At 37.8% G+C, this 13696-nt stretch overlaps 1 protein-coding gene across 1 annotated transcript; it reads right to left on the reverse strand.

Annotated features, from left to right (window-relative positions):
- Positions 1-1732: 1732 nt before the first annotated feature.
- lmx1a (LIM homeobox transcription factor 1, alpha) lies at positions 1733-10716 on the reverse strand. The gene is made up of 7 exons (XM_056269528.1): positions 10171-10716; positions 5081-5298; positions 4073-4251; positions 3668-3745; positions 3258-3342; positions 2156-2314; positions 1733-2055 (listed from the first exon to the last, which is right to left on the reverse strand). The coding sequence occupies exons 1-7, from the start codon at positions 10347-10349 to the stop codon at positions 1922-1924; spliced, it is 1032 nt and encodes a 343-aa protein (XP_056125503.1). The 5' UTR covers positions 10350-10716; the 3' UTR covers positions 1733-1921.
- Between the last annotated feature and the right edge of the window lie 2980 nt (positions 10717-13696).

The raw sequence follows: 13696 nt of genomic DNA on the forward strand, positions 1-13696 counted from the left end.
GTTGGAGGCCCCCCATCATTTAAAGGATTAGTTCACCTCAAAATGAAAATTTCCTAATAATTTACTCACCCTAATGCCATCCAAGATGTTTATGTCTTTCTTTCTTCAGTGGAAAAGAAATTACGTTTTTTGAGGAAACCATTTCAGGATTTTCCTCCACACAATGGACTTCAACGGTAAGCAAATTGTTGAAGTCCAAATCAATGCAGTTTCAATTTGAAGAGCTTCAAAGGGCTCTGCATGATCCCAGCTGAGGAATAGGGTCTTATCTAGCGAAACGATCTGTCATTTAAAAAAAAAAAAAAAAAAATGTATAGACTTTTTAACCACAATTGTTGGTCTTGTGCTGGTCTGCGACGCGCCAGGCATTACTTAATCACATTGGAAAGGTCACGCTGGACGTAGGCGGAAGTACCGTTCTGTTGTGAGGTCCATTTAAAGTGAAACATAGCCAAGGCAGCTACTGATCCAGGAACATGTTTTACTTGGCAAAATCACAGTGACCCTTTTGTGTTTTGACGTATTTTGATGTGAGAAACTGCTGCAAACAATTCAGTGTGGGAGTGAAGTGTCCAAGTGAAGAAAAATAATCGCTAACAATTTCAGACCTTTTCAAAAACTTGTTTGACCGATTAGATCAAGAGTGATTCTTTCACAAATCTGGCATCGCTGCCATTCTTTTGAGGATCTGACTACATGGTCATGCGGTGTGTTTTTTACCTGCAAATAAGAGTTGCTCGGAAATTGGACTACACTGTGGTTTAGGTTTCCACGAATGTGGGCAACATCAGGCCAAAATAAATGGAAACATTCTCAGTAACAACCAGTCCTACTCATTTATAATTCTGGAGTGTTACATTTTTATTTATTTATTTTTATATTAGGCTATTTATTATTATTTATCTGAATAATCTTAAAACGAACGTTTGCTCATGCAAACACACTGTTCACCTCACCTCTGCCCTGCAACATCTCCTGACAGGTCCACATGACAGGAACAGACAGTTAAATTGTTCTTGCCCAGTGACTTGTGGCACTTACATCTGGAGGTCTGATATCGGAGTAAGAAATGTGAACCTGGTACAGACAGAAAGAAGGTTCATTGCTGGGGCAAACTTATTGGGGCCCACGTATGAAGGGCTTCCTATCTTTGCAGCATGCCTTACATTTTCACCTGATATTATCCTTAACCTCTACAGTACCAAACTATAATACTGACACATTCCAGAGTAGCAGCCCCAATGGCCTGGCTTTTGGGTGGTCACATACATGCCCCTGAAAATGCAAGAATGCAGCTTGGCTATATATCTGCAACAGAAAATCACAGTATAGGCATTCATGATGGCCGGATGTGCCCCATTTCTGATGCTGAAGGGAGTCTAAAGATCTGGGCGATGATATGCCCTGTGGTGGACCACCATCTGGCTCTGAAAAAGTGCCATAAAGATATGCATAATGATAGGAGGTGCTGAAAGCCTAGACTGCCTATGACCTTGAGTTTGGAAAATGCCAGTTCTCACTGCACGCATAGTGATTGTTTGTGGATTCTTCAATTCTTGCATTTGTTATAAATTACCATATCACTAATCTGCATATCAGAGTAAAAACTCTGCAAATGGCAATTTACATTGACTTGAGTTAACTTAAGCTCTAACAAAGTCAAATAAATTAAGAAACAATCTTGCCAATTCATTGACAGTTTTAAATACATCTTTTTCTCTGCAGCATTTTATTGTAATTCAGTCCAGATTACACACATAAAACAATAAATACAAATTACACAAAGAACATTTTCATCACAGTACATTTCCATTGTCGCCAGTCACCACCCTAAAAACATGCATAAGCAGAATACACACACAAGCATACATACACTTGCACTCTCTCCCCATAAATCTTTCCTGAGCTGTCTGAATGACAATCAAGAGGCAAAATAAGAATCTTGCATTGAATACAATCGGTCAATCGGTGTTAAAAGTGAGGGTTCACTCGACGACATGCAGTCTCCAAAATGGCACAGGTCACTGTCTGTATCATCATAGATTGTGTCACAACCTAAAGAGAGAGATGATAAATTAATGGGATGGGCAAGAAGCAAAGAGTATGCCTATCTCCAGTCCTGTATTTTTGACTGTGAGCCTAGTGTGTTTTATACCATAGGGATGCATGTGGTCTCCAGGCATTTGAGGAGGGGTGAGGCCCTGTCTGAAGGGGTCCAGCTCGAAGCTCTGTGAGTCTAGACTGATATTCTGCTGGGTAAGTGAATATGAACCTGCGCACTCCAGCTCAGCAGGCATACCTCCACAAGAAGGCGCTGTGGTCACACAAATGGCAAGAACAGATTATTTTAGTGCAGTGTAGATGGCTACTTACTTACATATCTTCGCATAAAGGATTAATTTTAAGCCACATAAACGCTTTTCACATAGGCTATAAAATTGTTAACGCCAGATCATTCTAATTTTTTATTTACACGTCTCACATTTTCGTAAACCCCGAATTAACGTTCTAATGTAAATATATGCGGTGTTAGTATTATTAATAATTGGACAAATACATACAGCACGCGACCTGTTTAAAAAACGTCTCGTCTCATGGTTGCGCATTGCTCTTATTTCTACTGTGACTTAGCTAACTTCCAGTTTGACATTAAGAAACTTGTAACGAATAAAGAAGTTTTCTCCGTCCCAATTAACGCGTTTTCCGCCACTCTTTGACTGTTTATTTATTTTTATTTTGTGGGAAATGGTATACAGCGTGAGACATTTCTGAGTGTTCAAAGCTCATGAATATTTAATGCTATTCAGTTTATGATTGGTTGTTGCTAAACAACTGGCCGTTACATTCTGAAGACGGTAGCCTATATGTTCCCCACCTGGATCAACAGATTTTGTTGATCCTGGAACAAAATTCCAAATACTTAGTCCTAACCCTATCTCTATCCCTAAACCTAACCCTACCCATATCTTCTCCCTAAAACCAGAGGGAAAGGATTGGACAGTAACACTTAGGCCTAAAATTGACATAAACTGTAAACTTGTCCCTCAAATCTGATTGGTTGATTGGAATGTTGTTCCAGGATCAACAAGGATGTTGTACTTGGTGAAATCAGTTCACTGAAGAGGGAATCGTTTACATAATATATAGGGTTAAAGCTGTGCTTATTACAAGTGTGAAACGTTACTTTAAAAGTGGGGTTTAAAAAGAGAATATAACCTGGGGTGAAGCAAAGTGTAAAATTGTTGAACTCTGTATACCAGTGTGTTGTGATTGGCTATCCCTTTTCTCCTGAGAGGACACGCTTTGCTTCTGCTGCTGTTGTCTTCTTGCCAGTTTTTTCATCTAAAGAGACAATGTGTGTGAAAGAGAATCTTATAGCCTAATAAAAACATGTCCATGTTCACATATAGAAATGAGAAAACTAATAAGAGAAAATCTCTTTGTAATGTGAGGAAAGGCAGAAAAAAGAACACCACACTGAAAGGAAATCCAAGTCTAATCTACGGGGATCTATACATAATATGTCATCAGTTTCCTATGAGGCAATAACATAGCTTGTTTCCTTATTGGCAAGCTCATATACTGCAGAAAGAGATCTGTTATCAATTGCATAAGTTGATGTTCTTTCAATGACTGTGTTTGTCTGTGTCGGTGGGCATCACATTACCTTGGCTCTTTGGTTCTGGAACCAGACCTGAACGACTCGTACGCTCAATCCTGTCTCTGCTGCCAGGGTCTCCCTTACCTTACAATAGAGAGACAGACAGAGAGAAAGCCATAGTGTGACCTTCATGGTCTATGGGTCATGTAGGCTAACTGATGAACTGACCCACACTAGAGTATCAGATCAACAGAGATAAATACATACAGTACTGCTGTCCAGACCAGCTGTGGCTACACAAAAACCTCCTTCACAAAATTTAAAAGATAATAATTTAAATAAAATGTAAATGTATAGGAAATGTGTTATTAAACTATTAAATTAAAGTATTATTTTATATTTCATGCATTTTATATTAATTTATTATTATTATTATATTTAATTTTCAGGCTGTCTGTTTTAATGGCTGACCTTTCGACATGGTTTGGATGAGACCTCAAAGGAAGCTTTGAAAGCACGTCTCTGCTGTGTTGTAAGGATGGTTCGAGGCCTTTTAGGCCTCTTGTGTTCCACGTCTCCTATTGTGTTAGACTCCCCTGCAGTCCTAATGTTGTCTTCATCATCATCATCCTCAGCATCTTCACTTTTACCTATAGTTAAGGAAACATTTTTGTAGTGCCATAAAAGATAATAAACAATAATAATATTAGTGATAATAATGAACTGAAATTGAAATAAATATTCTATATTCTTTTATTTATAAAGCACATTTAAAAACAGTCCCAGGACTGACCAAAGTGCCGTACAAAGTCAAGTAATCAAAACAAAAATAACACATAAGAAAATAAGAGCATCAACCTGTTTTAAAAGCTAAAGAAAACAAATAAGTTCAAGAGAGTTTTAAAAACTGTTACTTAAGTATCAAATCATGATTTCTGAAAGATCATGTGGCACTGAAGAGACTTTGCCATTACAGGAATAAATTACATTTTTAAAATATATATATAAAAATAGAAAACCTATTTTAGAATATAATATACCTTTATCATAAAAGATTGGTATATATTATATTAATATATTCTGTTATATTATTGATTAATTTATAGCATTATACCATAGTACTTTATTAATATAATTTATTCATTTATACTTTATAGGCTACTATATACTATTTGTATTTATTATTATTAACAGTACTATTTTAATACATATAATCAATTTCATTCTTTAATCTAGTCTAAGCATTGCTGTGCCTGTGAATGTAAGGTGTACCAGAAGAAGCCAGAATCCTCTATTTTTTATTTATTTTTTTAAACAGTGGTTTTCAGTCCTGGTATAAAGGACCCAAGCACTGCTCATTTGGGACGTCTCCTTTATTTACCACACCTGATTTATATAATTAGATCATTTACAGAGGCACCATGACCTTACTGAGTGTATAAGGAAGGCATGAGCAGTGCTGTGGTTTTAAAACAATACCTGAGTCGGAGGTGGTTGGGCTGGCCAGTTGGTTGTGATAGTCTCTGGCACAGAAAAGCCTGTCCCCTGTAAGCACACATCGGTCTCCCTTCTGCAGCCTGCAGGCACACACACAGCAGCAGAAACACCGCAGGTGGAAAACCGCAGGGCCTGCGTGCATCACCAGCTCGGCCGGAGAGATGATCTCTGCGCAGCCCTTGCACCGTACTAAAAACAATCTGAAAGGATAAATAATATGCATTTCTCAGAATCGCTTGATGAACAGCATAGAATTATTTTATTCTTTTAAAACCTAACAGTCAAATTTACTTAAGTTCCTTTTACTCAAATACTGAAAGGTCATTGTACTTAATAAGAGATTTTACGCGAGCTCAATAACTGATAATATTAAGCAGAACTCAAACTGAATGAGTTTCCTCCATTTTCCCAATATGCTTTGCTTCAGACTGTCAAAGTCAGCAAGTCTTTTCTTCCCTATTGTGATGCATCTAAGCGAAACAGCTTCTCAAACAAGAAGAAATGTTAGACTCGAGATTTGATTTTGTCCATCGGGAATGGACTGGATCGTTGAATTGTTGTCATTTGCTATTGTTGTGATGTCATGTGAGTGACAGGTTGTCCCGCCCTCACGCCAGTAAACACGTCATCAGAGAAGAGGTGTCGTTGTAAGAGGAAGGGGAAGTTATTTTGATTAAAGATTAGGAAGGCATGTGAATTAAAAAAAAATGATGATATGCAAGGATAAATCATTTATAATTCACTGTACTCATTTAAACCTAATTGGTTTTCTCAAATGGTTTGAGTTTCCTTAACTTGTTGAGTTTTACAGTGTGCCATCAGAGATTCCAGGAATGTTGCTGAGTCGCCCCGTCCATCAAGGAGTCAGACAAGAACTTGCCATGTCCCCTCCACCCAAAAACAAGCATGCAGACGCATACCTCCAGCATGGTGAGTGTGCGTCTTAGCGCCTGGCAACTAGAGCTGGGTTTCAGTGGGTTAGACAGAGGCGGCCGGCTCCACGACTGTGTCCGGGGCAGGACTCCCGGGGAGGGGGGAGAAAGGAGCTCGGCAGGCCGTGGCTCCAGACGGAGGGAAAGAATCACGCCACCCGGCGGGCGAGGCTGGTCCAGGGAATGATCTTAACTCGACTTAACCAAGCCCAGACAAAAGAGGGAGCTGGCCCAGAGCCTCACTGCCATTGTACTGCCTTGGCAGACTCCACATTTTCTGTTTGTCAAACTGGCCTGAGATTTCCGTGCCCGGAGGGGGGTGGAGAGGGGAGCTGTATGTTTAAGGTTTAGGGTGAGCGTGACAGGGAGGCTTAGAGAGAATCATCCCCAGAGGTGTGACAGCTTCAGACTTGGGCTGACAGGTTACTCCTTTAAGCATGCAAGACAGACACTAAAGGAAAAACCATTGTTTTTTCATGTACTGCTCAATTTTGAGATATTGGGCTATTTGGCTTCCATAACATGTTCTCTTTCAGACTAGTGGAAAGTAGACATATTATCTATTTGCATTTGTAGAATTCAATTACAATACATATCTTTAAAGTTTTTTTTTTTTTTTTTACTTTCCAGTTACATATACTTTATCTATATTCTGAAGGCTTTTACAGAGAGATTTGTTCATATAACATTTGCCTGATTTATATCAAATTTTATTCCTAAAAACGTGGTGAACGTATTTTTTTCTGGCTGTTGACAGTATTTTCTGACTTATCCAACATCCCGTAAAAAACTTTTAACACTAATATGTCAACAAAATGAAACAAGAATTCTGAACCATTGGGTTCAAACAATGTTCAGATTTTTGTTCTGGAAGTGTATGCAAATTAGCACATATATAATTAGATAATGCTTAATTTGCATATTTAAACAACATTTCAGAAAACTTGCAATAGAAAAACAATTGCCATAAATGTACAGTGATTAATCAACTGGGGTTAAGGATGGTGATATGTATTAGTTTTATATTTACCTGTGGTGTCTTGCTTTAAAAGGACCCCAAGTTTTAATTTCAGTCTCTGACATTTGGATTGAACTCATCAAACACTGTTTCTTTAAATGACAGTGCTGTGATTACTGTATGTTGATGCATTAAAGATAATTGTGTTGCTACAATTTGTACCAATTATAGGCTTTTGGCTATTGATCAGTGGGTGATGTTGTTTATATGTGTATAAGCTAGGTGGCATGGGAGCATTGCACTGTTCAAGTAGACAGCAAAAATTCTTCCTCCTTCGTAAGTATGGATTGAAACATCCCAAAGCCTTGCATTGTTGAGAACTATTAGTGTTGCCCTGGGGTTGCTGGGGAAACCGCTGCGAGTTCTTTAGGGTTCAGTAGGAGAGACAGAAAGAAGTGTTGCCCGCTACTCCATTATATGCAAGAGCATCTATGGTGTGTGAATGCACAGCAGAATATGTCAATAGCATGTTTGTATTATCATTGGAAGCAATATGACACATGCTTCAAGATATATTTAGATATAGAGCTATTTAAAAATTGCATTGACAAGATAAAAAGTACCGCTATTTTTATCAGGAAGCAGCTATGTTGCTTTAAAAATGTTGATTCCACTATTTGTCCCACCTGCTCTTTAGAGCCTGATTCTTTTGGACAACAAACTAGAAATGTGTACATCATAATATATCATAATATATGTAATTTAGCATTACCATTAATATTAATATTAATAAAACGCCATTATTACAATAAACGTTTTTTTTTAAATGTTAGAATTATAAATGTATTAAGACATGGTTAAATTGATCAAAAGTAAAGCCTTTCACATTGTTAAACACAATTTCTATTTCAAATAAATGCTTTTCTTTTGAACTTTCTATTAATTGAAAAATTCTGAAAAAAATAACCCTAACTAACAAAAATGTTAAGTAGCATAACTGTGATAATAATAAGAAATGTTTCTTGAGCATCAAATCAGCATATTAGAATGATCATGTGGCACTGAAGACTAGAGAAATTATGCTGAAAATTCAGCTTTGCCAACACAGGAATAAATTACATTTTAAAATATATTCAATTACAAAACAGTTATTTTAAATTGTAATAATATTACTGTTTTTACTTTATTTTTGAACAAACAAATGGAGCCTTGGTGAGCATAAAAGACTTCTTTCAAATATATTAAAAAGATCTCACTGACCCCAAACTTTTGAACGATAGTGGGTAAATGTTGAACAATGAAGTATCTGTTAATAGAACAGCCTGCTGACCCATTTACAGTAAAGCAGCTCCTTTACCTGGTCAGTAAGTGCTGGGTCAGCGAGCTCCCCACCCCTGAGCCTATAGTTATAAGCACTGGGCTACTGGGTAGGATTGCCAGCCAAGCACCGCGTATGTGGCTAATTGGTCAGGTCGGATATCTCACGGTCGGACGGGCATCAAGCAGGGGCACCACTGGGCACCAACCTATCCAGATGCCTTGACATACTTCACAAACAGAGATCGCCGCAACATGCACCCCCTTCCCAACATGAACACACAAACACTCAATATTCTCTTGCACAAAGCTCTGCTATACCCAGAACATATGGCTCAATCCTCCACTCAGCCTCAGCTCTCTTGAGCACACTGGACACTTCTCCATAATTACTACTTTGGCTGATGGACTCCTAATGTGAAATGCATTATATTTTGCAGAAGTCAGAGCCTTTCTGTTGGAAACTCAAACGTTTTGTCAGCTGGAGCAGATACATCAGCTATATTGAAATGAAACTTTATGAAAACTCAAATAGTGTGCCTTGTCTGTTTTTTTCAGGGTCATTGCGCTCTGTCGTTTGGCAAACGTTTATTATTTATTTATTTGGAGGTGAATGTGCATATGAGTGTGTGAATGAGACTCAGAGTGAGTTTTGGGGGTAGTAGGGGGTCTGCGCACCATGTCGATGTGGCCATATGCTGTCCCCAGCTTGCCGTTGCCACACCGATGGGTCCTGCTAATTTAACACATCTTGACAGTGTGTCAGTAGTGCTGTCCTCCTGATCTAACGGTGTGTGTTTGTGTGTGAAAGCCTTCTCGCATTCCATGGCCCACCGCGACCCTTCCTCCTGCAGTCACCTTGTCTTTCAGGAGTTCTGTGCCAAGTCCCTCAATACGCACGGTCTCTCTCAGACACACACACAAAACACCAACACTCATAAGGTTTACTATATTAATGTAAATCGGTAAACAATTATGTGCTAACAAATTAGTACATGGCTGCATCATATTATATCAGCAAGCATGCAGATTTAACATGTCAGGAATGAAATTTGTTGTTAATTAAAATGTAAAAATAATACTAGAATTGTATTTTAGGCACAAAGTTGCCTTGTCAAAATTAATTTAACAGCAAGAAATAAACCAGTCTGCAACATCCAAACTTTAGAATCAATAGAATAAACACCACTGCCATCTGTGAAGTAAACAGGAATGGAAAGTAAATTATTTACTGTATCATTGCTGGAGTATGTTCAGATACTCAAACCTTAATTTGGCATTATACTTAAATAGTATTTCTGTGCAGATTAATCTTTAAAATGTTCTTTCGAGAATAATGAAAGGAATTTCTGCAGTAAATTAAGCATGATCAAAATATTTTTAAACTAAACTTGGTTATTACCTTAATTTTCATTGAGGAATAGAATAGAGCCTATTTATTGTAAGCCTTAAATCTTTACAAAGGGAATAATCCATTGTAAGTATTGCTAGAAAACTATGGCCATTTTCTATGACCAATTTGTAATTTTATGTCTACAAGGAAAGACACATATTTGGAATATTTCTCGCAGTAATCCAGTGCAATCAAATTGTTTTCGTTTTCTAAAGACAGTAACAAATATTTTAAATGAGCAAATAAATACAAGTTATTTATAAAAAAAATAGATCAACAGTAAAGAAATGTATGCGAAAAATTAAGATCATAATATCTAGGTTACGAGCGTGCTTCGTCTGACTGGAAGAAACTTCTGACTACCGTGGACTCACTTACTTCACCCTTTTCCTATTGAACTTTAAATAGTAAGTCAAATAGTATCATAAAACGAAATAATTGTTTACACAAATAGCAGTAAGTAGAGTCTTACTTCTGGTAGTCTCGCTTGCAGTAGAGTGTCTTATTGCGGAGGAAGCAGGTGTCTTTCAGAGGCTCGCGACATGATGCGCAGTGCAGGCAGCGCTCGTGCCACAGTCCGTCCTGCACGCGGAGCAGGTACCTGTCCCGAATGAGCTCATTACACCCCTCACACACGCTCTTTCTCCACATGTCTGAAAGAAACACCAACCTTTAATCCATCTAGGTAACTTAACTAAGTTAATTCAAAAATGTGAATGGTCTTTACTCTTTAGGAACTTCCTGGCATAGCCTATGGATAATTAACATGCGATATGGTTTTGAAACTGATATGACAAATGCCATCCTTTTGCAATGGGAGTTATCCCGAGAAAATGTAAAAGTAAAATAAAAATAAAAACAAATAAAGTGAATTCACTCACGAGCTTAAGGCTATAACAAAAACAATAACAGAAATACTGTGAACAGATGTGATTTGATGACGTGTCTCGTTAAAAATAATAATTTCCAATGTCCATTAAGATTATTCATTCAAACATAAAAAACGTGTATCTTTTAACTGAGCGAAATCACAATACTTATGTAGTATGCTCTAGCATCAATTACTGTATTGCATAGGCTATATTTCACCATGTTTGTTCAACAACAGACGGCTTCTAATATAGGCTACATGACAAAACTTCCCAAAAACTTTAAAAGATGCAATATTAAACATATACATGCACTTACCATTGAGGAGAAAATATCCGTTTGCAGCCCTGTGTAGCTTTCGACAGATGCTCAGATAGTTAGATAGTTGTAAACGCGCACAAAAGCTCCATATGAAAATAAACCTGAGAGTCAGTTTACCTTCTCTCTCTCTCTCTCTCTCTCTCTCTCTCTCTCTCTCTCTCTCTCTCTCTCTCTCTCTCTCTCTCTCTCTCTCTCTCTCTCTCTCTCTCTCTCTCTCTCTCTCTCTCTCTCTCTCTCTCTCTCTCTCTCTCTCTCTCTCCTCCCATCAAAAGGTGGAGGGTGCGCAGTAAATGTAGGGCCTACAGGCATAACTTTACAACTTATGATGAAAATGGCAAAATTATATGAAAAACTTGAATTTTTAAAGTGAGTGTACAACTTAATTTAAATGGGTAAATGAATCTCCCTCAAGCATGAAATAAAGCAAGCGTGAATTTTGAACCATTATGCTTTGTTTGGGTCTGAGGTAGGCTACCAAAGGACAAAGGCCATTTCAATTAGGCCTACTTAAAAAGAAACATGCTAGGCTACTTACTATGGAAGTATCACTTATTGAAATTTTATAACAACTGATTATTAACATATATATATTATTATATATAGGAACGTGATGGTTCAAACATGCCCTGAAGAATGTTACATTAATTCAGCTCTGGGTCAGAAATATGTGTAGCTAATCTAAAGCATATAAATGCAATGCATTTGACACAGATACAAGCAGTGCACTCCTTTTCTACAATTTGTTCTGTATAATATAGCCTCACTTTTCTGTAAAGTGCAAATGTACTTATACAAAAGATGGGTTTAAGATAGGAATTAGATCAGATAAAAATATAAAAAAATATCTGAAAAATAGGTTCATTTCTAAATGAATGTTTCTTTTTTTAAATTTTTTACATACACACCATTGTGGTGATCTGAAACATATAAGTAAATTTCAAACATTTGTTTTGAGTTGACCAGAACAGGGTCAAATAGGCTATAAAATTGTTTATTTGAATTTTAAAATAAATAACTGAACTTAAGACTGATGATTAGTGATTTATATGACTGATTAAAGACTAATTTATATTATAAATTGACATGTTTTATTATTTTAAACATAATGTACAGTACATATTATATGATGTAACATGAGCTAATGAGTATGACTTTAAAAAAAAAAAATTTAAATGTACTTTTTAGAAATTCATTCAAAAGATATTTTTGGGTAAGTAATCTTACATGGTATTTTCCCATTTGACAGTTTAAAATGGATTAGCAAACACAGCATTTGCGCACTTAAAATGAGGAAGCCAAAACAGTCGTGTTATAAACTTCTTATACTGTCTATGGTTATAAAGTGAAAGTTAAATTATGATTTGTATCGTTAAATGGCGCCATCTAGCGGGCGGTGCTCACTAAAACAGATCATGTTAAAGGGTCACTCCACCCATTTCAACATTAATCTTTATTGAAAGTGGGTTATATATGTAGTCGAAATGTAAAAGAAATTTTGAATTTGGTGCCCTCTTGACCGAGAAAAGACAGAAAATAACTTTAGGGCGCATTTGTATGTAAGACAACAACTCCCACAATGCACCACGTTGCACAGCTCCGCAAGCCACTCCCACTAATCCAGAACAGCGCAAACATCAGAGAAATCACTCTTCCGTCTACAAGAAGGCTAGCTGCTAAATGAGTTTGAAATTCATTTCACAAAAAATGTCTAGTTAGTTGGCTGTGGCGAGCAGGACGAGGGCGAGGGACGTGAGAGGACGACGCGAGTGATAATGAATGGCACCTGTGCAGCGGTCTCATATCTCTCACGGAGGAGCGGAAGCATAAAAGGAACAGGCCTGATTTTATGTTTTGTTTCTGTTGTGTGTGGCCAGCTGGCTTATACTTTTGTTTTGTATTTGTTTATTTTACTATTAAAATGTTTAAATGTTCGCCGGTTCCAGCCTCCTTCTTCCCACAACAACGAACCCCGTTACATTGGCAAACTCATTAGTGAATTACTCGTTTGTATTTCTTTCTATATGGTGAATTATTGCATGATACCTGGATTTTCAGTCAGGCGAAACTAGGATGGTTCACATCACAACACAAACGTCCGTGTGCTCGTCTGATTCAGAGATTTCGTCTAGGAGAAATTGCGATCGTTGAAATTCTCTGCAGCAGACGGACTCTATCTGTGTCCGTAGCGCACAGCGAGAGCACACGCACCAGCAGCCCGCCTCAGCTCGACCCAGTCCGGGCTCCTCGTTCGCGACAGGCAGCCGCCTCCTGATCCTCCATCAGCCTCAGCTGCTCTTCACTATATTGCGGCTCGTAAAGATAGCCACGAAGAGCGGATTCGAGCAGCAGAATTTCAAAATCCTCTACTTCCATATCATGTTTAGTTTCTTCCGTCATTGTCGTAACTTCCTATCTCCACAGCGCTTGTTAGCTTAGCTTATAAACAAGATGGCTGATATTGCTTTCAGTATCTGCAAGTGAAGTCCCACCCACTGATCTGTGATAGCTCTGTTAGCGCATTAGGCACAACCCCCTATGGGCGGGTTTGAAAGGGTGGGAATTTGTGCTTGTAGTCTATACAGAAATCCCCCCTTTTTACACTTCCTCCTACAATGACGTCAAATGACGATTTTTGCGTCATTGTAGGAGGAAGTGAAAAAGGTAAATAGTAGATTTCTCTTGTCTCAGGGGAAAATGAAAGAATGTTGCACGACCATTCAATAGTATGACTGGTTGTCTAACAATGGACCTCTTAATGCAAATGGGTGGAGTGACCCTTTAATGAGACAGTGTTTTGCTGCAATTTA

Source organism: Rhinichthys klamathensis, unplaced genomic scaffold, assembly GCF_029890125.1.
Source record: "Rhinichthys klamathensis goyatoka isolate OS25496 unplaced genomic scaffold, OSU_Roscu_1.1 h1tg000281l_1, whole genome shotgun sequence".
In the NCBI taxonomy this organism is placed as follows: domain Eukaryota; kingdom Metazoa; phylum Chordata; class Actinopteri; order Cypriniformes; family Leuciscidae; genus Rhinichthys; species Rhinichthys klamathensis.